This window comes from Tachysurus fulvidraco, chromosome 25 (genome assembly GCF_022655615.1).
Source record: "Tachysurus fulvidraco isolate hzauxx_2018 chromosome 25, HZAU_PFXX_2.0, whole genome shotgun sequence".
NCBI classification, from domain to species: Eukaryota; Metazoa; Chordata; class Actinopteri; order Siluriformes; family Bagridae; genus Tachysurus; species Tachysurus fulvidraco.
This window is the reverse complement of record NC_062542.1, coordinates 7,679,206-7,705,936: the sequence shown is the minus strand read 5'-3', so window position 1 is coordinate 7,705,936 and position 26,731 is coordinate 7,679,206. Positions and strand designations below refer to the sequence as shown.

The window sequence follows — 26,731 nt, the reverse complement described above, 5'->3', positions numbered from 1 at the left end:
GAAACAGTAAGAATGTGTATGAGACATGAGGAGTGTGTATGAGGCATGAGGAGTGTGTTTGGAACAGTGAGAGTGTGTATAAGACATGAGGAGTTTGTCTGAGACATGAGGAGTGTGCATGGAATAGTAAGAGTGTGTATGAGATATGAGGAGTGTGTATGAGACATGAGGAGTGTGTTTGGAACAGTAAGAGTGTGTATGAGACATGAGGTGTGTGTATGAGGCATGAGGAGTGTGTTTGGAACAGTAAGAGTGTGTATGAGACATGAGGAGTGTGTATGAGGCATGAGGAGTGTGTTTGGAACAGTAAGAGTGTGTATGAGACATGAGGAGATGGCATCTGGTAGGCAAAATAGACATAACAAGTGTAAAATGTTCACAAATGTAAGCTGATCACACAAAATTGTGATCATTGTAGAATTTTTGATTTATAAGCATTCAAGTCAATTTGACATGGAAAAAAACAGGTTTTATTATTTACTGACATTAAAAATGTTCAAAATGGTTTCAAAACAATCTCCTGGCTTTCAAAGAGACAATGCCAAGAGATAGATTAATTTCGATTATGCAACACCTTCTAACAGACAAATTTGCTGCGGTCTCCGACATCTGGACACGCTTCAACAAGAACTGTGCTGAGAGTTTCACTCCAGGAGAACACATGACCATAGATGAACAGCTGTTCCCTACCATGGTTTGTTGTCCATTCACACAGTATATCGCAACCAAGCCAGACAAATTTGGGATCAAGTTCTGGATGGCCATGGATTTGGAGACCAAATATGTCTGCAATGCATCTCCTTACTTGGGAAAGTACCCCAGTCGCCCAGGGTCCAGCTTGCGCAGTGAAGCACGAGCGATTTGCTACTGCACTGGGCATTCCAATGCTTCTATGGAGGCAGGTTGGGTTCTTGTTTCATCACAAAATTCACTTTTGGTGTTATAATTCATTAATGGCCAATGAAAATGAAATGACATCATTTTATTCTGTATTTGTATGAACATGTCAAAAGCCATGGACCATAACTCAGCTTATGACATTTGTCTACAAACATACATTGGAGACTGAAGTGTTAGCAAGTTTTCATTTTATTCATGTATTAGCAACTTTTCATTCTTTCCCAAGTAAGGGATGGCTCATACACACTCCTCTTCATGTCTCATACACACTCCTCATGTCTCATACACACTCTTACTGTTCCATACACACTCCTTATGTCTCATACACACTCCTCATATCACACTCCTCATGTCTCATACACACTCTTACTGTTCCATACACACTCCTAATGTCTCATACACACTCCTCTGCTAGGCAAAGGCATATCAAAAGTGTGAAACATTTACAAATGTGTGGCCTTTTTTTTTTCTGGAGGCCTAATGAAATTCAGTGCCCAATTTGTGTGTGTGTGTGTGTGTGTGTGTGTGTGTGTGTGTGTGTGTGTGTGTGTGTGTGTGTGTGTGTGTGTGTGTGTGTGTGTTAGTGGACATTTTATGTGTGCATTTTTGTGTCTGTATGTATGTTCATTGCTCTGAAATGGGCAATAGTGTGACCTATTGCCCCACTAAAAGTGGCTGGGTCAAATTGACTTGGGAGGACTTGAGGAGGAATGTATTTATTTTACGAACACATAGTTCAACGAAAATAGACAATAATTTTGGAACAATCCTGGTAAATCTCAGGCAAATATGTGGAAGGAAACCCAAGTTATGACACATTAAACTTTCCAGATGAGTCAAATAGACCCCAGGTCTGCACAAGGGTTATAAATATGATATGTACTATGGCAATGACAAACCTTAGCACAAAATTTTTGTGTAAAATAAAACATCTATATATTTTGTATAGATATGCCGTGAAGGTTTCCGTCACACACAAAGGTTTGGTTTGCCTTGGATCTGAGCTAATCTGAGTGAACAAATGCAAATGAGCCAGGCCTCACAGGTGATGGGGACTTTGCACAACAAAAGCAGGGCTGAAGAACTGTGAAAATCTCAAAGGGGGGAATCACACCTCGGGACCCGCACCAGAAAATAAAAAAGTCAGTAAATCTAGTGCTAGATCTTACAAAACACCTCAATTGAATGTTTGTTTATTTATTTGTTTGTTTGGTTGGTTGATTGCTTTTATTTCTTATGAGTAAGTTATGCAACAGTGTTTATTAACTTAACTGTGTATGCATTTAATATGCACAGAAACAGCTTTTTAATGCAAACACTGTAAGTTGGAGTTCAATTGCTGTTATACACTGTGTGCACAATTATTAGGCAATCTCTAATCTCTTTTTTGGCCCATTTTTCCTGAGGAGAAGAATCTGCCTAATAATTATGCACACCTTGATATAGGGTATTGATCTATTTAGGCCACACCCTCCCTCATTGCACAAATACACATCACCTGATATGCATTAGATCCAATAAGCATTCGAGTTTATACAGTTTTTTTTTTTTAATTATGGATAAAATGATGATTATGATCAAAATAATCACTTGCCTAATCACGGTGCACACAGTGTATTAAAGATCACTTCCATTTCTTATTTCACAGTTTCATTTGGGATTTTAAGTCTCACCTTCAAATGTCCATTAGTTATGTTCTCATGTCTGTAGATGGCACTGGCAGCAATACACATCCAATAGACTTTTCCTTCTCTGGAAAATTAATATTTTATTATTAATAATATAATATAAACATATTATTATTATTATTATTATTATTATTATTATTATTATAATTATTAATATTATTATTATTTGCACAAATTTGACATAAAATTGATGCACACAGTTTAGAGCACTGCCAAATACTCAATAAGAAGTCATTTGACTTTTTATTTAATTCAATTAACTGTCACTATGCAGTAAACCACTAATAAAGATTAGTGAGTTTTTAGCTTTGTTTGTTAATGTCACTGTTGAGAATTCATATATATTTTTGAAGAAGGTGCATCCACATTAAGAGTTCTCATCATATGGAGTAGCCATGAATTCAAGTGGGATAAAGGAATAGTTCTTCTCCCATAAGCATTTTAAGAGGATTCTATAGACCCCATGATTCAATGGAGTTCTACCGCGGTGTGTATGGGCTTTAAAAGAGGTTAATATGCATTCAATGTTCTCCTCTAAAAACAGTTTTTCAGATATTTGATCATTTTATTCAATACAATTCAATTCAATTCACTGCCACATTTTAGTAAACTACAGGCTTCCCATTTAGTCCATAAGTAGTCCTCTTTAATTAGTGAGACTTCAGCTGTTAGTATTAAACTTTTCTAAAAAGCTCTTCAAAAGATTGACCAAATGAAGCATATAAGAATATATTAAGTTTATTTCTCACAGTGCAAAAAAGTCATTAAAATGAGCTAATAAGACATTCACTCAGCTGCATATATGACTAATCAAAGTTAAACATGGAATCATCAGTGTGTAATTTAACGTTTAAACAGGAAATTAGTGCCTGAGGCTTCCATCATATTTCTGGAACAGATTCAATTTCAGCCATAAATAAATATCATAAAAAAATTGATTATATGTCATCCAACATAACATTTCATCAACAAATTTGGCATTTGACACCCTTGGACTGATTTTTGCAGCATAAAGATGACTGTAATATAGTAATGTAAGCATAGCACTAAAAGTGCACTTTTGAAAAGCCAGGAACTAAATAAAAATGTTTAGCTTCATATTAATCATAAAATATTGTAATTTGTTTTAAAGGTTAAAGATGGAGTACAAATGCTGTGTCATGCACTGTAATAAAAATAATAAGTTTAAGAGGTTTTATTTATACTGTAGGTCATATATCCCTGGGGGTCGGGAATATGTCTGTGTGGATGGAGACAAATCAGTTGCAGTTATATGGAGAAGGAAGGCCAGTGGGGGTTGACATCCTGTTTGGATTGTCTGTTGTGAGTGTGGGAAAAGGGGAAGAACTGATGTTAGTGGGAAAATGACAGAGCAGAAAAGGATAAAGAGATTAATAAGCTATATGCAGATATACTATGTGCATATCTGTACAGAGTGTCTATATTTTTTACCCTCAATTCACATATACTGTATAGTATTTTTATAGTATAATAGTTTTTGTTCACATAAGTCATGTTTCATTGCAGATTCTGGGAAAGTATTTTTATGTCCTTCTCAGTGCCTAAAACAAAGTTGAGAATAGTTTTCTCTATTCAGTTTGTATCTTAGGGTCACTCTCAGGGCAATACTTTGCATTACCATGCATCCTGTCATACTTCAGGATAATCTTAATACTCACTATTTAATAATTATTCAGTGAAGGAAAGATCACTTTGTCCTAATCATGCCCATGAATCTTTTCTTTCACATAGTAAAGTCAATAAATAGTAGGTTTAAGGCTTATCCATTTTCTGTTCTCTTAGACATTTACTGTTTTATGATTCTTTATTGTCTGTCCAATTTCTTATCAACAATTTTGTTTTGGAAGAAAGCAAAAGGTGAAAAAGAATAATACATCAGAGCACCCTGAAGGATATATATATACTGTTTGTGACTACATATCTATAATTTTAGGTTCATGTTCGTGCAAGATTATTTTATAAAACTTGTCAATGTCAATCTCAGCCAAATTAATTTGGTGATTATGCCTATTTACATTCCCTGAAACACTGAATGCTGGAATTACACTATTATTATTAGCCTTGTTAGAGGCTGTAACTTCAAATCCCAGTATTTGCAAACAGCCCCCACTGGGTCCTTGAACAAGGCTTTTAGACCTCAATTGCTCGTCTCGTCTCATCAAATCACTTTGGTTAAAGGTGTCAACCAAATGATTTAAATACAAATACAAAACTCATGAGGCCAGGTAAGTGGTACTTTGGGTTAAACAGGCATTATGTACTGTATACATAACATCTTCATCCTATAGGTACTATCTTTGCTTGCTGCACCATACCACTAGTGTGACCATGGCCAGTGAAAAAAAGACTGGAACTATGATAAGAATGTATATGGTTAAGGTGAAATTGTCTTCAGGAGTGTCACCCAGGCCCTTGTATTTATAAGTGCAGTTGGAAAAGAATTGTTTGTGGATAAGGATAATATAGTGCTCTACCACTGGGTGGGGCCAAAAGCAGCCAATCTTCACTGAATTTTTTTCTGTGCAGTATGAAAAGTAGTGGTACTCGCTGTAGAGAGAAAGAAGAGATTGCATTAAGTCGTTAATTCAAAAACACGATACAATATAGACATTACTGATATAGTCATTAATGCAGAAATTTCTAAATTTGTCAAACATGAATGGATTATTTGCCAAATATCATACAGTCAGAAGTTTCAGAATAAAAGATGTTTATTGGTTACACTCAATAATGCTTATTTCATGTAATGGAAAACCATTTTACATACACACAACCACTGTACAAGGAGACCTTGTGGTTGAACCCTGAGTTTCTGCCCTGTGTCACACAAATTTAGAAAATCTCTTAAACTCCCTAAAGCTTTTTGGGGTCAACAGATAGATCACAGTTCATAGTGTACAACTGGTTGGAGCAGCCTTTTCCAACAAGCAGCCTCTGGTTGAAAATTAATAGCCTGTCCACTTCTTGAAACAGACTGCCCTTCTCATATACAGTTCTTTAAAATACCACATTAAATTGAGTGTCTGATTTTTGGCTTCCAGCTGAGGCTCTCCATTCATAAAAGCCTGGACATAAAGTCAGGTGGTCCCATTTTTGCCTCAAGATGATTTTGGTTGTTATTCTGGTAGCGTAAAGGGATCTTATTGTAGTCATAGAAGAAGAGGAAGAGGACATGAAACTCTTTAGGACATCCATGGTAATCCACAGTAAGCGTGTCTTGATGCAGTGCACCAACTAAACACCAGCTTGTGGATGGCAAGCTTTCTTGCAACTGTATTACAATCAAAACACCTAATTTTTAAGACTTTTTCAAAATACCCCAATTATTTAATTAAATAAATAATACTCACAAACAACTAAGTTCCTGTTAGAATTTGACTTAAGCTTTAAAGCTCTAAGGAAGAAAGTACTTTCTTCATCCTGTTAGGTTTACACCAATTTGTCACTCTTCTATTCAGGCTTTTTCAGCATACCAGCCATAGTAGACTAATGGGCTGTGTTATTACTGCACAAACATTCATTCATTCATTCCTTTTCTACCGCTTATCTGAACTACCTCGGGTCACGGGGAGCCTGTGCCTATCTCAGGCATCATTGGGCATCAAGGCAGGATACACCCTGGACGGAGTGCCAACCCATCGCAGGGCACACACACACTCTCATTCACTCACGCACTCACACACTACGGACAATTTTCCAGAGATGCCAATCAACCTGCCATGCATGTCTTTGGACCGGGGGAGGAAACCAGAGTACCCGGAGGCACGGGGAGAACATGCAAACTCCACACACACAAGGCGAAGGCAGGAATCGAACCCCCAACCCTGGAGGTGTGAGGCAAATGTGCTAATCACTAAGCCACCGTGCCCCTCTGTGCACAAACATGATGATGATTATTTAGTATTTATTTAGTAGTACCTTAGGGTTTTATGGAGGCTCTTGATAGGGGCCCTTGCTTCATTTGACCTGACTTTGAATAAAAATATTAAAATGGAATATTAATTACGATTAAGTGAACTATTATGTTGCTTTTGTAAAAGTTAATGACTACCTAATAAATCTGGCTATACTAAGATTGTCTGTATGAAGGTTATGTATGAGACTCTTATGGGAGAAAATATAAATTTAAATAATGTTACCTAATAAAATGTGTTAAGTTGCACCAATACTGGGGGTCTAACTCAGCCATATCAGTCTTGAAGCGTCCTCCACATTCCTCCATCTCCAGGTGGAGAGCTGTCTTATTACACTCCGGAACTTGAGGACTGCATGTGACTTTTAACTCAATGTTCTCTTTGGGTATGAAGAAGAGATTTATTAAAAACATATTATCTGCACATTAAAGATGTCATAAAGCAACAACAATGCACAACTTTCCTGAAATGTCTTTATTAATATGTTTAACTACAATACATAACTCTGGTTAAGATATATAATTCTTACTGCCTCAGTAATATATATTTTTTTTTACAAATGTAATATTTTTTGAGTACATCTATGGTTCTATCAGCTATTAAACCATGATAAATTATAGAGCTTTTTCTCTATGTGAAATTACAATCAGAAATATTTTAGAGAAAAATAAGAAAAGTAAAAAAATACATTAATTTAAGTTTAAAAAAAAAACTTTACCCAAAACACTTGATCTTTCAAAACACTTCATAATAGAATATTATCAGTCCTTAAGGCCAATACAAAACAAGATACTGAAAACACTTTCAAGTGTGAATGATGTGTGAATGTGGGGAAAGTCAAATAAGGCTAAATTAGTCAAATTATAACTTTTCAGACAACTTTTTCTTTTATCTACCTTGGTTCTATATACAGATAAATCAGAGCAATTCAGTCCATTTTCATTCAAATCACATCATCAGTGCAATAAGCAAAAAAAGAGAGTTCACCAGGAACAAATCCTTCAACAGAAAAAAAAATTTAAAAATTGCAAAATGGTTAATTTGTAAAAACAATGTAAAAAACAATTTGATTTAATTTTACTCACCTAAAAATCCAGCTACAAAAAATAACAGCAGCATTCGGGCATTAATATCCATTTGGAAGAAATTTCGAGTCTTACAATGAATCCCTTTATTATAATATTATAATATATTATAATATGAATGTTAAAAAAACAATATTAATAGCACTGTAAAGCCACACGGTTGGAGAAAGTGTGTATAAAAAAAGAACAGGAAAACGACGGATAGCGAACAACTCGATGGTCTTAATAAGCAGAAGCTTCCGCAGGACCGAGTATGGCATCTTCCTCCTCCTCCTCCTCCTCCTCCTCCTCCTCCTCCTCCTCCTCTGTGGGAACTTCTGCCGGTCAAACCATCTGCGCATCAAACTGTGCTTCACGGAATAAAGGACATTGCGTAATTATCGCGCAAAAACACACCCAGGCCATGGAGAGAGAAGACGCGCTTGGGTTTGGGGATATGCGTAAAGGAAAAATTGTGGCATATAATTTTTTAGTTATGTTTACGTCGAGTATTTTACTATTATACATTTACATTTAAATATTTTTTTTTTTTTTTTTTTTTTTTAACATATTTACAGCATTTGGTAGACGCCCTTAAGTCTCTATCATTGGATACATTCAATTCAATTCAATTCAATTCAATTCAATTCAATTATTGAATTGAAAAAAACTTGAATTGAATACATTACCTCTGGTTCACTAGGTTACATACTTAAGATACCATGAACCTAAAACACTGTTCTAGAGTCTGAAGGTTTTTATATACTGTATATTATAAATTACATTACTGTACAAACATTACACTACATCTCCAAGTTTTTTTTTCGAAAAAGAAGAAGAAGAAGCTTTTATTATTGCCACACATAACATTCTTTGCATACCCCAGCTTTTGGAGGTCAGCCATGGTACTGTAGTTTTCCCCTGGAGCAGAGAAGTTTATGGGCCTTTATCAAGGGCCCAATGGTGGCAGCTTGACAGTATTTCTGCACACGCAATATTGATTGACCATACAGTATTTACACTGGTCGGCGCTGTTTTTGTTTATTTTCTTTTGTGCATTGTCTTGTCTTTTGTCCTGCACTGTCTTTTCCGTCTTTTTGTCTTTTGTCCTGCACTGTTTTTTCTGTCTTTTCTTTCCTGCACTGTTTGCACCAGGTTAAACAGATGCATTTTATGTATCTAGGACTAACTTACTAAGTCCTTATACCTGTCTCTGTTCTATGTATCACCAGGTCCTGGAGAAACAATGTCTCATTTCACTATGTACTGCAAAAGCTACATATGGTTAAAATGACAATAAAAGCTTCTTGACTGGACTTGACTTGAGTGTTGGGGATTGAACCCCAATGAGCAACTCATAGCATTAACCACCCGAGCCAGCACTCAAACTGCCTCGGTGGAAAAGGAGCAATAGCTGCCCATGTACTCTGACCCCAACCTCATCAGTTTCGGTATGTGAAGAAAAGAATTCCACTGTGCTGTAATGTATTTGTGATGATAATAAAGGCTTCTATGCCCCGGCTTCTGTTCTTTTGTTCTGTTCTATTCACCTTATACCACAGAGATTATTATTTGTTAAAGAACAATACATCATACTTTCTGCCTCTTTATAGTTACATTTAACATTGTGGAGACTCAATAAAGTGAAGAAAGACATTTCATTTCTTTTTACAACCATCTCTATGGCTCTTTTGAAGTTAATAAGACCATAAAACACAGCAGGGTATCAAGAAAACACAAAGCACTAGCTCCTCTGTCCTAAAGACATTTCCATTCCTGAAAAATAAGTTATAGCTCTCGGTATTACAACGTACTGACCATATAAGTTCTTGTGAGTGAACTGTTACTATTATAACATTACATTAGGCAATATATTAGGCATGTAGTATAGTCTTAATTTGTTAAATGTGGGACACAAAGACAGGTGATACGGGGAGTGGACAGGGTGGGAAATGGTCATGGATCATACAGACAGGTTCACCAGAGTTCTAGTAGTACAATACAGACATAACATTTGAATTAACACATCCAGTCTTTGATGCCAAAAAAAGTATAATTGATTCTCTGCACAGACCAAGATAAAACACCCAAATAATCGATGTGTGGAAAACCTAAGGTTAAGTTGTAAAAATGGTTGTTGATTATTGTTGACGTCACCTTTCCTAATATTGCTAGTTACAGGCGGAACCTTTAAAAAGCGCACTTGTTTCTACGGAGTAATTTGTGTGCGTCAGTGGCGCGAGTTGTTCGACTTTATTATTTTTTTTTGTTATGACGCAGTGTAATTAATTAAACTAATTTCATTTCATTTAAAAAGTAATTTAGAAGCAATAACACGTAATCGCTCATTGTGACGATGAAGTTCCGAGCGAAGATAAACGATGTTGGATGTCTCAATCATTTCACACGTAGGTAAATAGTAAAAAAAAGTAGTGAATTTATTTAACAAGGTAAAATCTCACGTTTTTATAGAATTATGTGCTAATAGAATTTTATGCGAACTGTACGTTATTTCAGCCGTGTCGAATGTGCGACCCTTAATTTCCTGCTACTTGTACTTGGTCTCTTGTGGACAGGTTAGCAAAACAAGCTAGCTTTAGTAGCTATGTACACTTTTCAGAGCCACCCACAAATTTTATTTTTTGCGAATGTCGCTTTTCTTATTTCATGGAGTTTTATATATTTAAACACCTGATGTCGTTTGACTATTGACTATTATATTTATTGTAAAATAGTTAAAAATATACAGTTAATTCAGGCAATGAAATATATATACACACGCACACACACACACACACACACACACACATATATATATATATATATAACAAAAATAAATAAAGCTGCAAATTGCATATTTTGTTTCGTTATAAAAGATGGAGACAATGTAGGGAAGATTTGTTTACACAGTAAGCTGTAAATAATCAGCAGCTACACAGAGAACAATGAAGTGTACTGCAAGCCTCTTGGATTACACCTCTTCTGCTAAAAAAAAAATACAGTGGTGTTAAAAAGTGTTTGCCCCCTTCCTGATTTTTTATTTATTTATTTATTTTGTATGTTTGTTACACTTTAATGTTTCAAATCATCAAACAGATTTAATATTAGTCAGAGATAACAAGTAAACACAACATGCAGTTTTTAAATGAAGGTTTTTATAATTAAGGGAAAACAAAATCTAAACCTACATGGCCCTGTGTGAAAAAGTGTTTGCCCCCTAAACCTAATAACTGCTTGGGCCACCCTTAGCAGCAAAGAACTGCAATCAAGCGTTTGCGATAACTTGCAATGCGTCAGTTACAGCACTGTGGAGGAATTTTGGTCCACTCATCTTCACAGAATTGTTATAATTCTTTTTAAGGTCATGTCAACTCAATAGGATTCAGGTCAGGACTTTGACAAGGCCGCTTCAAAACGCTTTTTCACACAGGGCTGTGGGTTTGGATTTTGTTTTCCCTTAATAATAAAAACATTCATTCCACTGCATGTTGCATTTAACTGTGTTGTCCTTATATTAAAATTGTTTGATGATCTGAAACATCAAACAAAACAAAAAAAATCAGGAAGGGGGCCAACAGTTTTTTGTCACACCACTGTAGATGTGTGTTTAAAAAACATGAAGACAAAAATGTAATGGGATCATTGTGTCTACAGGTGTGGTGAATACCATTACAAAACTCACAAAGACTTGTGTTGTGCGACTTACTGTTGACAACATTTTCTTTGTCCTTTCTGGAAAAGTTGCCAATGGAGGAGTCAGTATGTGGTGTGAGTTATTGCAGGTAAACCCATGTTCATTTATGTATTGGTTAGAAACAAGGAAATATCAGATACTGATGAGTGACAAATTAATGTACAGTCCAACATAAAGTAGGCAACAGTGAGCTTTCAGAACAGCTTTAATGTACTCTTGTTTAGATTCTGTACATCTCTGGAACTGAATTGGGGAATGAACTATTTCTTCCAAAACATTACCTCATTCAGTGTTTTGATAATGGTGGTTCAGAGTGCATCTGAAATGCATTAGTCCAGAATCTCACCTAGTTGACTGTGAAGGACAGCATTTTATTTACATAATTTTCATCTTCTTTGAACTTTGTATAGATTTTGCAATGAATTGTTCTCAGGTTTACTGCTGGAATGCAAAAATACACCATCATGTCATATTTTTTGCTTACAATTGACCTATGAATCTGGAATGACTGTTACACAGTCCTGATGTGTATGTGTTTGACTTAGATGTCAATAAAAACAGATAGAAACAGTGAGTATAAAACCCCCTGATAAAATTCTTGCCATGTAAAAATACATAAATAAAATTTAAAGTTAAACCATGTTAGAATCTAGATCTAGTCAGGTTTTATACTAAATAGTGTAAACCTTCTATCAATTAAAAGTGACTGATTAACCCCAAATAATGCAAAGCAGGTACAGGGTCTCATTGTTGAAAGCTAATAATCAAGAGAATGTTACCAAATATTTGATATATCTGTAAACACAAGGTCAACAAGTGGCACAACCGTGAAATAGCTAAGAACAGGTTGTTCCAATACAATTGATAAGAAAACCAAATGTCCTAAATTATGTACTATATACTATGCACTTACTCTGTGCTCTATGTGCTCTACCAAGTAGTGTATGAATTTCTCAATACCTAATGTTTGTTTTTTTTTTATTATCAGAAGTATAAGCCATTTCGCAGTCGATTTCAAATGACAGCCAAAGCACTGAATATGATGCTGAATGCTGTCCTCGGTGAATTTTAAATATATCAGAAACCGTGCACTAACTTAAAAAGACACTTGCCCTCTACATAGATCCATGAGCCATATTGATTTTTTTCTGGTCCAGCATCAGCACCTGGCAGAACTGTTCTTCTTCCACCACTGTGAATATTAAGTACATGAAGTGTCCAGCATTACACCCTTTGTTTTTCAGTTGAATAAGTACATCATCCAGGTAGTAAACTTCTTATTGGAATTTTCAGTGTGAACACAAAGTGACGTGACATACGGCTAAGTACGGTGACCCATACTCAGAATTCGTTCTCTGCATTTGACCCATCCAAAGTGCACACACACAGCAGTGCACACACACACACACACGCACACCGTGAACACACAACCGGAGCAGTGGGCAGCCATTTATGCTGCGGCGCCCGGGGAACAGTTGGGGGGTTCGGTGCCTTGCTCAAGGGCACCTCAGTCGTGGCCGGCCCGAGACTCGAACCCACAACCTTAGGATTACGAGTCAGACTCTCTAACCATTAGGCCATGACTAAAAAAGATAATAAATTAAAAAGGTGCTTTGAATATAATTCATCAAAAAAACTTTTATCAAAAACAATTTTAACAGCAAATGTGTATAATATGTATATTCACTGTAAGTATATAGTTAACAGTAAGTTAATTCTATTTTAGGGATGCTCTAAAATAAAGAAAAAATATAATGTGACAAATTTTTAGGAGGGCACATTGCACATCAACCTAAACCACTGCATCAAAAAGCTTCCCATCAGATAGACACACGTCCTTGTGTTTGTCACCTGTCTGTATATATACATTATAAGACCCCGTGTTTAATTTTTGATTTGATTGGTTGTTTAACATAGCACATTCTGCCAGCTTAAGTCAAAGGTCCTGACTAACCTCTCATTTTATTCTCTTTAAGGTTAATTTTTTTGATGAATATCAACTGGAAGGTGTATCAGAAGATGCTAATGAAATATGTTTAGAAATAAATCCAGAGAACCTATTCCGGGCTTTAAAAACTGCACAGAATGCCAAGTCTGTCAAAATAAAGCTGACAAAGAAGCACTGTCCGTGCCTCACTCTAGCTGCAGAGCTGGTAAGGTTCTTTTTTATGTTCCTTGCTTTGGAAGTGGTTTTAGAAATAGAGTTAAAATATTCGTTTTGTGTGAATGGTTATGTGTATGTGGTTCTGTTATTTACCGGAGTGAAATTACAAAATCGATGCTTATTTTATAGGAAATTTATGCTTTATGAATACTTGTGATTTAAAACAATATTATAATTAACTCTAGTTGGTGACTCTTTCTTTCTTTCTTTCTTTCTTTCTTTCTTTCTTTCTTTTAACTCTTATCTCCAAGCCTTCCCTTTCATCCATCAGTCGCATTGTCACCCATGACATCCCTGTGGACGTCATTCCCAGAAGGCTTTGGCATGACTTTAAAGAGCCCAGTATGCCAGACTTCGATGTAAGTGAAATGGCATCTCCTCTAGTCACTGAATAAAAATGGTATTTAAGGCATCTTTATGCCAACGGGGTGCCTGGTAGGGGGAAGTTTGAATTATGGGTACTTTTTTTTTGGTAGAAGTTCAGTCATTTATCATAGCTGGTAGAATTGGTACTGGTTTAATTTGCAATATTGTCCATGTACTGTTTTGTACAAAAGGTCAGATTTTTTAATATCTAATCTCTTCTATTGCAGCATGTGTTCAGATGACACTGATGGATTTGATGTAAAACGAATTATAAGGTTTTATACAAACTTGTGTGCTCAAGTACACACTGTCATTAAAGCAAAAAGGGGACAAACCAAATACTAAGAAACTCCCATGAATTTTTCAAAACTTCTACAAAAGTGGGATAAATCTTTATATTGTAGGCCCTCTTAGTTTTACCATCAGTTTCACATGCAGTTTTTTCATAAGTATAAAATGTACTAGTAAGATTGATTTGAATTGGGATCTCCACTATGTTATGTGTGATTTAATATGAAATGACATCCACTCGATGTAGCACACTATGTAAATTTATCGTCTACATAGAGCCCAATTTCCAGATTTCAGTCAACGTAATATCCACAATATATCGTAATCTTCCACTGAATGTTACAATTGTCACCCACCGTAATTAGAAAAATCAGCGGACGATACGAAGAAGGTGAGCCTTAGGAACGAGAAGGTATTTGTGTGTTGAGGTGGTGATTAGGTCAAATCTAACTGAAGACCCATAATATAAATTCTAAGCTGAAGTCACTCTGCTGAATTTACTCCAGAAGAAAATCAATGGTTTATCAAGATAATAAAGGACAAGATTAGCAAATGTCAGCAATAGTGGACTGTAGCAACAGAAAAAAAAATAGTGAGCAGGTTCTGAAATAATGTTCATTTCTTTTAATTGGTGAATAATGTGTATTTTTAGGTTAGCATATATTTACCCCCTCTGAAGACTATGAAGAGTGTGGTAGACAGAATGAAGAACCTCTCCAACTATTTGGTGAGTATTAGAAAGATTTACTATTTAGTTTACGAGCCAGGATTTAGTACTGTTTATTGGTAATTGGGCATACTGGACCTTGACAGCCAGCTATTACATAGGCGGTACAACTTGTTAGGAATAGTTTCTTCCCTCAGGAAATCTGTCTGATGAACATTTAACATACACAGAACAAACCATATTCTTACATTGTTTACAAGTACTCATTTATATTTAAATTTGCAGATATATACTTCAATTTGCATATTTATATTTTTTCTCCACTGTACATACAACTGTCTTTATTATTTATATATGTGTTCATTTCTTATCATTGCCATTCTGTTTACACTGTGGAGCTCCTGTACTAGAACAAATTCCTCGTATGTGAAAACATACTTGGCAATAAAGACCTTTTTGATTCTGATTTCTGAAATCAAGAAATCTACAATACAATAATGAAATATTTACACCGGGACTCGCAATAATTCAGTACAGTGTCCAAAATAATTTACAGCACATATATTTTTCATATTTTCTCATCAGCCACTTTGATAGTTTAAACAATCATGTCATGTGTTTTTCACAGAGCCTCTAGAGTTTACATAGCATGTTGCAGAAAGTGGGGGTGGGGTGTGTGTGTGTGTGGGGGGTTGGTAGGGGAGGGTGTATAGATTCCTGGCTTCCCAGAATCTAAGAATAAACGGATTACAAACTGTATAGATTAATGGTTATTTTTTTGTTGTCAATCACTTCAGTTGTCAAACCATCTCTCTCTCTCTCTCTCTCTCTCTCTCTCTCTCTCTCTCTCTCTCTCTCTCTCTCTCTCTCTCTCTCTCTCTCTCATATATATATATATATATATCGGTCATTCTTAGGTAGTAGAGGCTAACCTAAGTGGTGAAATGAACTTAAAGATTGAAACAGATCTTGTTTCTGTGACAACACACTTCAAAGATCTTGGAAATCCTCCATGGGGTGAGTTTGTTATTTAGGAAGTTTTGTATACTAATTTACACAGAAAGAGAGACTCATTGAGTAGCGTTCAGGTTCTGATGAATAATTTCATAATGAAAAGTGTCTTTCAAAATTACTATTGGCATTTGTATAAAACCTCATAGCACCAAAAGGGTTTAGTTAAATAACAAAAAGTTACTATAGCTGCATTCAAATCACATTTGTGAATAAAAAATTATAATTATTGATTAAATTCAAAATGTTTTATATTTCTAATCTGAGGTAACACTTTACGCTAGGTTCTACTGCACCAGAATATTAGTTAGGGAATTACATAATATTACTATTATGTCACTGACAAAACTAGATATTGTTAGGTCCAGAGTAATCTTTGGGCACCTTTCTTGTGCATTTCATTTTCCACAGGAGCCTCACAGTCTCAAAGTCAGAGCAGAGATGTCGAGGCCATGGCTCATGCACGAGTGGATATTAGGAAACTTCAGCAGTTCCTTATGGGGCAACAAGTCAACCCAACTAAGTCCATGTGTAGTAAGTACATTATATAAGCAAATTAGAAGTCAAAAATTATACAGTGGTCGGGAAGAGAAAAATGATTGTAATTATAATTAATACTATAATTAATCATATGAATTATTGGAAGGTGGAAGGGATCATGTGTAATGTATAGTTTGTGTTGGTATTCAGATGCTGGTGGAGGTGCAGTGCAAAACATGAATTGATATAGCCACTGTGATGTTCAATATTCTCTGTCTATTTTAATCTAATACTAGGTGTTTCAGCCATTTTTTCAGCTGCTCAGAATATTGGGCACCACAGCAAATAATTGATCCACATACATAAATTGCAATGGGTTTTTTTCTTTGTTTTGTTTGTTTAAAGTCCCTTCCTAATGCAGCCATCCCATTTTCATCCTGGCTTTGGAGCCCCAACACAATAGTCCATTAGGGAATATTATCTAGAATATTTGCCTAAGAGAGTGTGAGATTATAGTCAAAAACTTGGCCTCTTTACAAATGTTAAGAAAGCAGAATGTTACATTAATTGTGTGTAATCAGTTGCATACCTTTACTTAATCAATATACGTTGATCAATAAGACGACGTTTTCAGTGCCATTCTCAATTTCTCTTTTCTACAGATATTGTTGACAAGAGGATTATTCATTTGATTCTCCTTCAGGAAGATGTGTCTCTTCAATACTTCATCCCAGCTGTGGTGTAGTTGGAAGTTTTTTAATTAAATTTTTTTCCACACTGATGGAATATTTATTTATGATAAAATTCATTCATTACTGATAAAATGTTTCCCTGCCAACACAAGGTGTTTTGCAACTAGTACAGGGAACAAGTGATTGATTTGGAGGAAAAAGTGATGCAGTTCTTAGATTCTCTTTTTTTTTTTAAATCAGCATTTACTTTAATTAAATATGTTACTCTGGAATACATGTTGCACAATGCTTCACGTTACACAGTGTAAAAATTAAAGAGGTTTGTAACATTTTGTAAAGTTCAGATGCAATTGCTTGTTTTGCAATAAAATATTCTTAAAGTCTGTTTCTTATTTTCTTCCTGTGCTTCTATTATTATACTATTGCACATTTGGAAAGGCGAGCAAATCCAACATAATATGGGCTTATTTCTGCAAAGAGTAGTACAAAAAATGAACACAATCTCAAAAGGTATTGCATATGAATTTAAATGGTATGGCTCCACCTCATCTGCTGCCAATGGTGAACAATTACAGCATGTTTTAGAATCATAATTAAATAGTTAAACCTGTGTATTATTTTTGTACCGAACACAGACACCAGTGTGAACTACACTGAACTGTACCAGATCAAAAACATACTCAAACACTCATTCAATATACATCCATGTTACATCCACCACCATATTAAACTGTTTACATGCTGTCTTACACACCACATTTCAATACCTCATCCAACTGCTGCTATTATACAAGTGTATAAATGTTCACTAGAACACTCTGTTCATAATCCTATATTTTGCACTGTATAATATACAGAATGCACACTGTTTGGAACTATTTTGCGGATTTGTCCTGTAGTGTTTTGTATTGTGTGTTTGCATAGATATTATTAGTGTGGTGTTTATTAATTCAGGAATATCTCATACAGCAATGGCTCATACATCTTTTTATCTTAGAAATTTATGAGTTAATTGTAAAACCATTAACTATTCCCAGTGGGTTTAACAGCCTTTATATATAACGTCTGCTTGTGATATGTGATCTTTTGCATCAATACATTTGTTAGACTGTATATTTACAATCACACCCTCCAGTGTCACCCATATGAGGATGAGGTTCCCCTGTGAGTCCAGATCCTCTCAATATTTCTTTCTTTACCATTCAAAGGAGTCACTTGAGTGACCTCAGACTTGCTCATTGGGGATTAATACATACACATTGTGAATTAAATATATCCAATATAATCTTGAATTTTGTATCCTATTAATCTTTATATTATACTTTATATTAACCTTTTGTTCTATGATTATGTTTTGTAAAGCTGCTTTGAGACAATGTCAATTGTAAAAAATGCTATACAAATAAACTTGAATTGAATTGAATATACAAAGTTAAAGACAGAAACAGAAATCAGATTTTCTAAACACTTATTTTAAATCCAGCTTCTTGCAGACTGTCAGAGTCACCTCGAAATACATAGAAATATGTAAATATGAATAATTATATATATATATATATATATATATATATATATATATATATATATATATATATATATATATATAGATGTGTGTGTATTTTTTATTTATTTATTTATTTTTTTAATTGACGTAGATTTTTGCCATTTATATTGGACTATACAAAAACGCCCATGATTGTGAACCGCCCACTTCCGGTTTACTGAGCCCGCTGACTAGATTAAGCAGTCAGTGCTGAGAGAAAAACCATCTGGCGGCTTTCAGGTGGGTTTGTATTTGTATTTTGTTTTGTTTCTGTGTTACAGGATGCTAAAAACTGCGAGATATAGATTGTAGATAGGTAAAGATTGTATGGGATGGTGGCTAGTGATGAAAGTTGGATTGTTCTGTAAACTTTGGGCTTCTTTCAGCTCCTTTAGCTCTGAGTGGCTTTTAACCCAGTGTTTGGTAGCTTTACCACAGTTAGCCAACTAGCTACTTAGCACACTATCTGGGAAAGGTGTTTGGGAGGAAGTTATGTATTCATGGTGCTGCTAAATATAATCCTAAATATAAATGTCAAATAATTTGGCATTTCTGAGTCTTCTACGCTTAGGCTGAGTGTTACAATTGTGCAGAAGAGCCTGGCTAGCTGTCGATGCTTGATGTTGACTAGCTTTAATGCTGTAGGTTCAATCACAGAAACTTTCTATGTCTTATGTAATGCTGCGTGTGTAAAGCTGTAATTTTAGACGACTCCATGCAAGGTCAAAGATGTCAGGGGTCTGGGGAAGGGATACTAAAAATATCTGTATAGCTGTTACCTCGACCAGCTGGGTAACATGGGGTTAATAATCATTTGCCAATTATTAGAGTTAAGAAATAAGACTTAAGATTTCTGGCAGTTTTCATAAATCACACATTATACTACAGAATTATTGAATAAAGTTTCTAGTTTCTATAACAGCTGCACTGATGATAGTTTAAATGAATGGTTTGTTAATGATGATTCTGATTGTTTGTTTCTATAGAAACAGTTTATTTACAGGATGCACTGCAGAATCCCTTCACTTTGTCACTTGAAAACATCAGCTCTACAGCCTCAAACCAATTTAGTCATAGGACATGAACCAAGATGTGAATGTTGATATTTTAATTTCTGCGCATTAAACAGGGATTTTTAAAACCTCATTTAAAGCACCGGCAAACACTTCAGCCTCTCAAGCACCTTACGTTAAATCTAAAACGATCGAAGCTCTGTTTGATCTATTAATTGTTGTTATGGCTTTTGCTTGGATGAGGTTTAGAGTCACACCATATTAATTTGTTGCTACATAAAGATAAAATCTGTTGTTGACCAATTGCTTAAGGAGAAGATTTTTCCCTATAACAGGACAGTTTTGTTCCTCTTAAACAAATTTGTGACTTGTTAAAAATGACCTTTTTATAATATAATCACGAATGGCATGTTTTGACACTGGTTTTATAGTTACAATAAAAGTTGTTGTTTGTCGTTCCCTCACAAACCTCTTCTTTCTCTCTCTTGAATTTAATAAGATTAAAAAACAAAAACAAAATAAAAACTGCTTGTTTTCACGTTACCATGAAACCCGACATTTTTTTTAGATTTAGAAGTGTGTTATTTATAAATATAAAGGTATAAGAAGAATGTAAAATCTTTCAGAATTAGGTTTATTGGCCAAGTTTGTTGATGCACACAAGGAATTTGGTTCCAGCTGTTTGTGACTCTCAAAAGTATAAATAACCCTATACTATACAAGAAAATGCAGATGTGATACAATAGATATCATGAGTATTAAATATGAATAGATTATATGACTTATCAGTTATGTACATAAAGTGTGGGAAGTGCAAATTGTGCAATATTAAGCTTTATGTACAATATACAGCAGCAGTAGTGTGTGTAACTGCTGCTGTATATGATGATGTGATTACTGACAGTTCTGATAATGCAGTACTTAGATAGGAAGCAGTGAATATAATTATGGTGAGTTGTCAATCAGGGTGATAAGGGGCCTGGGGAAAGAAACTGTTCCTGTGTCTGGCAGTTTTAGTAAGCAAACTTCTGTAGTGCCTGACAGAAGGGAGGAGCTGAAAGATGTGGTGTCTAGGGTGCGAAGGGTCAGTGGCGATTTTTCCTGCCCGGTTTCTGGTTCTTGTGTCGTACAAGTCATTGGGGAGTGGCAGGGGGGCACCAATTATTTTTTCAGCTGTTTTTACTGTGCAGTCTGTTCCTGTCCTGTTTTGTTGCTGCACCAAACCGGATGGTGATGATGTGAACAGGACAGATTCAGTGACTGCAGTGTAGAACTGCATCAACAGCTTCTGTGGCAGACCATACATACTTCCTTAATTGGCATAGAAAGTACATACTCTGCTGGGCCTTTGTGGTGATAGAGTTTAGGTTGCAGAACTTGAAGGACTTCACAGATGACACTGGGCTGTTGGATATTGTGAGGGGTAGTAGTGTTGAGGGGTCTTTCCTAAAGTCCACTATCATCTTCACAGTTTTGAGGGTGTTTAGCTGTAGACTGTTCTGACTGCACTATAGCACCAGCAGCTTCACCTCCTGCCGGTACGCAGACTCCTCACCATCTTGGATGAGACCGATGAGTGTCGTATCATCTGCAGATTTCAAGAGTTTAACAGTTGGGTCACTTGAAGTGCAGTCATTATTGTAGAGTGTAGAGGGAGAAGAGAAGTGGGGAGAGGACACATCCTTGAGGAGCTGGTAATCCACTGACAGATGGAAGGAATTTGGAGTGGAGAATTTTCTGGAATGATTGTATTACAAACCGAACTGAAGTCGACAAAGAGAATCCAGGCGTATGTCCCTGGGCATTTCAGGTTTTCCCGAATGTAGTGCAGTCCAATGTTGACTGCGTCGTCCACTGATCTGTTTGCCCTGTAGGGGATCCAGCATCTGTTTTGTTTCAGTCTTTTGTCAGACAGGTATTTGTTTGCTTCAGTGGGGGGTAGGGGTGACTCTTGTATCCACACTGATGCAGGGTTGGTATCTGAAAACCTGCTTTTCAGCTTTTCAGAGTAGCTTCTTTTGGCTATTCTGATCACCTTTGTCAGTAGGTTCCTGCCTGCTTATACAGAGTTTTGTCAGTCGGTTCATCCACGCTGTCAGTTCAGGGATCAAATATACTCCAATCAGTGCAGTCAAAACAGTCTTGTAGTTCCTGCTTTGCCTCACTGGTCCATCTCCACTGTTTTTACTACAGGCTTAGTAGATTTTAGTTTCTGCCTGTATGTTGGAATTAGATGGACCAAGCAGTGATCAGAGTTCCCAAAGGCTGCCCTGGGTACAGAGCGATAGGCGTCCTTAAGAATTGTGTAGTAATGATCCAGTGTATTTTTCTCCCTTGTGGGATAATTTATATGCTGTCTGTATTTGGGAAGTTCAAGTGTAAGTTCTGCTCTGTTAAAGTCTCCAAGGATAATAAAAAGAGAATCCGGATTATTTTGCCTCAAGCCAGATATTTGGTTTGCCAGGTTTTGCAGTGCATCACTGACGTTGGCCTGCAGTGGGATGTAAACTCTGGTCAGGATGAATGAGTAGAATTCCCGTGGTGAATAAAAGGGTTTACAGTTTATGAACAGATATTCCAGGTTTGGGCTGAAGTATTTATTCAGCACTGTGACATCTGTACACCAACGTTTGTTAATGTAGAAGCAGATTCCGCCGCCTTTCATTTTACCCGATAGCACCCGATAGGGATTGAGTGACTGAGCCAAGTTTCAGTAAAACAGAGGGCAGCGGAGCGTGAAAAGTTCATGTTTGTTCCGTTGAGAAGAAACTGTTTGTCCATTTTGTTTGGCGGAGGTTCGCCAGGTGAATCGATGGGAGCACAAGTAAGAAGATGGATAACATTTATGGAGAAAGTTCAGGACAAAAGAGTTTCGGGTTTCATGGTAACATGAAAGCAAGCAGTTTTTATTTTGTTTTTGTTTTTTAATCTTATTAAATTCAAGAGAGAGAAAGAAGAGGTTTGTGAGGGAACGACAAACAACAACTTTTATTGTAACTATAAAACCAGTGTCAAAACATGCCATTCGTGATTATATTATAAAAAGGTCATTTTTAACAAGTCACAAATTTGTTTAAGAGGAACAAAACTGTCCTGTTATAGGGAAAAATCTTCTCCTTAAGCAATCGGTCAACAACAGATTTTACCTTTATGTAGCAACAAATTAATATGGTGTGACTCTAAACCTCATCCAAGCAAAAGCCATAACAACAATTAATAGATCAAACCGAGCTTCAGCCTCTTAAGCACCTTACGTTAAATCTAAACAGACTGAAGTGTTTGGCGATGCTTTAAAAGAGGTTTTAAAATTCCCTGTTTAATGAGCAGAAATTAAAATATTAGCATTCACATCTTGATTCATGTCCTATGACTAAATTGGTTTGAGGCAACTGTAGATCTGTTGCTTTCAAGTGACAAAAAGGAGATCTAAAAAAGGAGATCTAAAAATGGATCTCTAAAGTCTTAAAATGTATGAATAGTACTGGGGCTGTGAGGGGAAAAATGTTAATTAGGGCTGAAAAATATTCAGTCTTTAAAATATTCAGGTTTCCTTACGGCAGTATTCTTTCAGCTGTTTTTGTGCTGCTTGCCGCATTTCTAACATAAATTTATTGCATGATGTATTTTTTTTCCCGTTACAGCAGGTCTATTAAAAGAAATTTGCAAGGCTGCATTCTGATGGCGGCAACCTCCCAGCTGTTTCAGGTAATCCGTGGCAGGGGGTTTGGTCGTACTTGGGTGCAATCTGCTTTGTGCCAAACCTGTTTTCAAGTCCATCATCCATGTAACAGTGGCTACCAACCAAATGCAACTTCAGATCCAAGTCATCCCCTGTCACGGAGCTACAGGACTTCAGCTGCACGGCTCACGTACTACCTCACACCACCTCAGGTAAACAGTATCTTGAAGGCCAATGAGTACAGCTTCAAAGTGCCTGAGTTTGATGGTAAAAACATCAGCTCAGTCATGGGGTTTGATTGTAATCAACTTCCAGCCAATTCCCCTATTGAGGACCGGCGTAGTGCAGCAACGTGTTTGCAGACACGTGGCATGTTGTATGGAGTCTTTGATGGGCATGCAGGCTGTGCCTGTGCCCAGGCGTTGAGTGAGAGACTCTTTTACTATATAGCCGTGGCCTTGCTTCCGCACGAGACACTTGCTGAGCTGGAGAATGCTGTGGAGACCGGCCGGCCCCTTCAGCCTATCCTGCAGTGGCACAAACACCCAAATGACTACTTCAGCCGTGAGGCATCGCGCCTCTATTTCAACAGCTTGCGTACATACTGGCAGGAGCTGCTGGACCTAAGTACACCTGGAGAACGGCCTGAGGTTTCTGAGGTGCTGCGAAGCGCTTTCAAGCGTCTGGACAATGATTTCTCTTTGGAGGCACAGGTAGGGGATGCTAATGCCTTCCTGCACTACTGGGTGTTACGTGTGGCTTTCTCAGGTGCTACGGCATGTGTGGCACACATAGACGGTGCTGATTTACATGTGGCAAATGCTGGTGATGGACGTGCTGTTCTGGGTGTACAGGAGCCCGATGGCTCGTTCTCGGCACTCACCCTCACCAACGATCACAACGCACAGAACGAGGCTGAGGTCCGTCGTGTACGTTCTGAGCACCCACAAGCTGAAGCCAAGACAGTGGTGAGGCAGGACAGGCTGCTAGGTCTCCTCATGCCTTTTCGTGCATTTGGTGACGTCAAGTTCAAGTGGAGTGTGGAACTTCAGCGGTGTGTGCTTGAGTCAGGCCCAGACCAGCTTCATGAGAATGAGCATGCCAAGTTTGTGCCACCAAACTACCATACACCACCGTATCTGACAGCTGAGCCTGAGGTGACCTATCACCGGCTTCGGCCACAAGACCGATTCCTAGTACTTGGATCGGACGGATTGTGGGAGACACTGCATCGGCAGGAGGTGGTTCGTATCGTTGGGGAGCATCTAACTGGAGTTCACCAGCAACAACCCATCAGTGTGGGCGGCTACAGAGTCACACTGGGCCAAATGCAGGGGCTTCTACAGGAGAGGAAGGCACGTGTCTCCTCTACGTTTCAAGACCAGAATGCAGCCACGCACCTGATCCGCCACGCTGTAGGCAGTAATGAATTTGGCATGGTGGATCACGAAAGGCTATCCAAGATGCTCAGCTTGCCAGAGGAGTTAGCGCGCATGTACAGAGATGATATCACCATCATTATAGTGCAGTTTAACCCACACGTCATAGGAGCTCAGCAGAACTGAATGTACTGTTTAGTCCTTTGTTTTCCGTTATACAGCTTCTGTAAACAGTCATGAGTAGATGATGAGCAGTATGCTAGTGGTGGGGTGTGCATGTGTGTGCAGGGCTAACATATCATGCTGTATTATATTATGCATCATAATCACAGTTCAGTCTGTACTTTTGAGGTCAGCAGTGTGTGTGTGTTGGGGGTGGGTGGGTGGGGGTGTGTGTGTCATGAAATAGAAGCCTGGTTTTAACTTACCCATGTCTGAGGTTGTTTTGTTAGTTTTCATGAATAAGCTACAATGCTTGTTAAATGAAGTTGACTTGGTTTTTTTTTTTATCATTTCCGCTGCATCCTAATAATGTGTGTCGAAGCCAAAAACTAAGGAGATTTCATTATTGCCCACTCCTGGAAATGCAGCTTTGAAATAATTGGTCAAGTTACAGGTTATGATGCTTATTATATTATTCTCAATACATTGCTGTATTTATATTTGAAAGAAACTCAAATTCTCAGTCAACTGCAACCTTTTCTTTGCATGGATTGCCTGGACTAACTAAGCACAAGTTTATTTATTCATTGGTCACACATTCATTTTTAGATTTTTTTTGCACATCTGTTGTCTGAATACATCTGCAAGACATGTGTTTTTGTTTTTCTATAGACCACACAAAGCTTTGTATAGACATATGAAGGCTAATTATGCAGTCTAATCAGATTATCACTAGAAAATCATCATAAAGTTAATCCTAAATATGCCTTTGAGATGGCTGGATATGGTGCAGTTGTTTAGTGTTCGTGTCTCTGCATTTGTTTTCGCAACTAAGGCAAATGCAGTATTGTATTGATACCCATGTAAATTAGTAGCAGGAGCAAAGCACACACTGTGTCTGCTCTGTGTTGTAAGTGCAGTGTATACTACTTTATTTTATGGCTTGTTTCATTGAGGGATTTTGTTACTGATATAAGTGAGGAAAGTTGTTTTTCTATACAATTGCACAACTCTATATACTGTCTTTGTGTCTATGCCATTTTATAGACTGGACCTGATTAGTTCAGCCTCTGTACTGTCTTCAAGTGAGAACCGTGTCATGCGAGTGTTGGAGCGCTTGACAGGCCGAATATATTTTCTCTTCCACGCATGGTGTGAGTAGTGATGGAGGTCAGCAAATGCCCTTTAGTGCAGTAAGTGTTACAGTTCTGATTGTTTGTGGGTCAAAACGAATGTAGCTTTAATTTGCAGCTGATTATTATCAGCCTCACTGTTCTGCAGTGAACACAAATACACATTTTAACAGCTTTTAATATACACCTGCATGTATAATAAATGATATTTAACTGCAAAGAATTAATCATTTTGTTCAATAAGGTTTTCTAACACACAGCCAACTTGATGAAATGTATTAACATGATGTTGGGTTATTAAAACGATCAACACTATTCACCTCTCTCTAATGTTTGGTATATTAAGTAAAACATAACAAGTTACATCTGTAGATATAGTTAACTTTAAATTTGCTTGTCTAGTACCTGATCATTTATTTGGTTTAATGCATTTGAAGCATTAAATATCCATATCTTGTAACAGGTATTTTTATATGTATAACGTGTACATACTTGTGTATGAATATGGGATCTCTGGTATTTTGTATTTAAATATTTTATTAAAACATTACACCAGTTGTTAGGTCTCTTTGAACTGTGTTCTGATGTATAACATGAGCCGCTAATTAGATGGGCAACTTGACAGCGTAGTAAAATCCTGCTGAATGTTGCCTTGGTGTCTTGGTGTAACGCATGTAGTTTGGTCTGTATTTAGCTAACTGTATTTATAGATTCAAAATATTATTTTCTACTTCCTTTCAATTCTAGTATTCAAGTGCAGTACTAAGATAATGAATATAATAAAACATTCAATTTTCTGCCTTTTGTTTTGTACCCCTCCAAATATTACCGTCTACATTTGGCCATACAAATTGTGGTTGGTGGTTTGTT

The 26,731-nt window shown here is 36.8% G+C and overlaps 3 protein-coding genes across 6 annotated transcripts; 2 read left to right on the top strand and 1 right to left on the bottom strand.

Moving 5' to 3' along the window:
- Positions 1-3,310: 3,310 nt before the first annotated feature.
- On the bottom strand, positions 3,311-7,880 carry LOC113658150 (receptor activity-modifying protein 3-like). Its single transcript, XM_027170380.2, has 3 exons — positions 7,609-7,880; positions 6,749-6,902; positions 3,311-5,156 (listed from the first exon to the last, which is right to left on the bottom strand). The coding sequence occupies exons 1-3, from the start codon at positions 7,658-7,660 to the stop codon at positions 4,901-4,903; spliced, it is 462 nt and encodes a 153-aa protein (XP_027026181.1). The 5' UTR covers positions 7,661-7,880; the 3' UTR covers positions 3,311-4,900.
- A 1,911-nt stretch (positions 7,881-9,791) lies between these two features.
- Positions 9,792-17,339, top strand: hus1 (HUS1 checkpoint clamp component). Of its 3 annotated transcripts, none has more exons than XM_027170233.2 (8): positions 9,792-9,995; positions 11,242-11,369; positions 13,258-13,434; positions 13,697-13,804; positions 14,755-14,829; positions 15,687-15,786; positions 16,192-16,314; positions 16,923-17,339. In XM_027170233.2, exons 1-8 carry the CDS (start codon positions 9,944-9,946, stop codon positions 17,003-17,005), a joined length of 846 nt encoding a protein of 281 aa, XP_027026034.1. In that variant the 5' UTR covers positions 9,792-9,943; the 3' UTR covers positions 17,006-17,339. The 3 variants fall into 3 exon arrangements, with proteins under 3 accessions (XP_027026034.1, XP_027026043.1, XP_027026052.1); XM_027170242.2 differs by having other exon boundaries at positions 9,811-9,999; XM_027170251.2 differs by lacking the exon at positions 11,242-11,369 and having other exon boundaries at positions 9,811-9,995.
- Positions 17,340-18,636: 1,297 nt separating this feature from the next.
- pdp1 (pyruvate dehydrogenase phosphatase catalytic subunit 1) lies at positions 18,637-26,419 on the top strand. 2 transcript variants are annotated; one of them, XM_027172498.2, is made up of 2 exons: positions 18,637-18,735; positions 23,150-26,419. In XM_027172498.2, the coding sequence occupies exon 2, from the start codon at positions 23,187-23,189 to the stop codon at positions 24,750-24,752; it is 1,566 nt and encodes a 521-aa protein (XP_027028299.1). In that variant the 5' UTR covers positions 18,637-18,735; positions 23,150-23,186; the 3' UTR covers positions 24,753-26,419. The 2 variants fall into 2 exon arrangements, with proteins under 2 accessions (XP_027028299.1, XP_027028308.1); XM_027172507.2 differs by having other exon boundaries at positions 18,664-18,735; positions 23,153-26,419.
- The last annotated feature ends 312 nt before the right edge of the window (positions 26,420-26,731 follow it).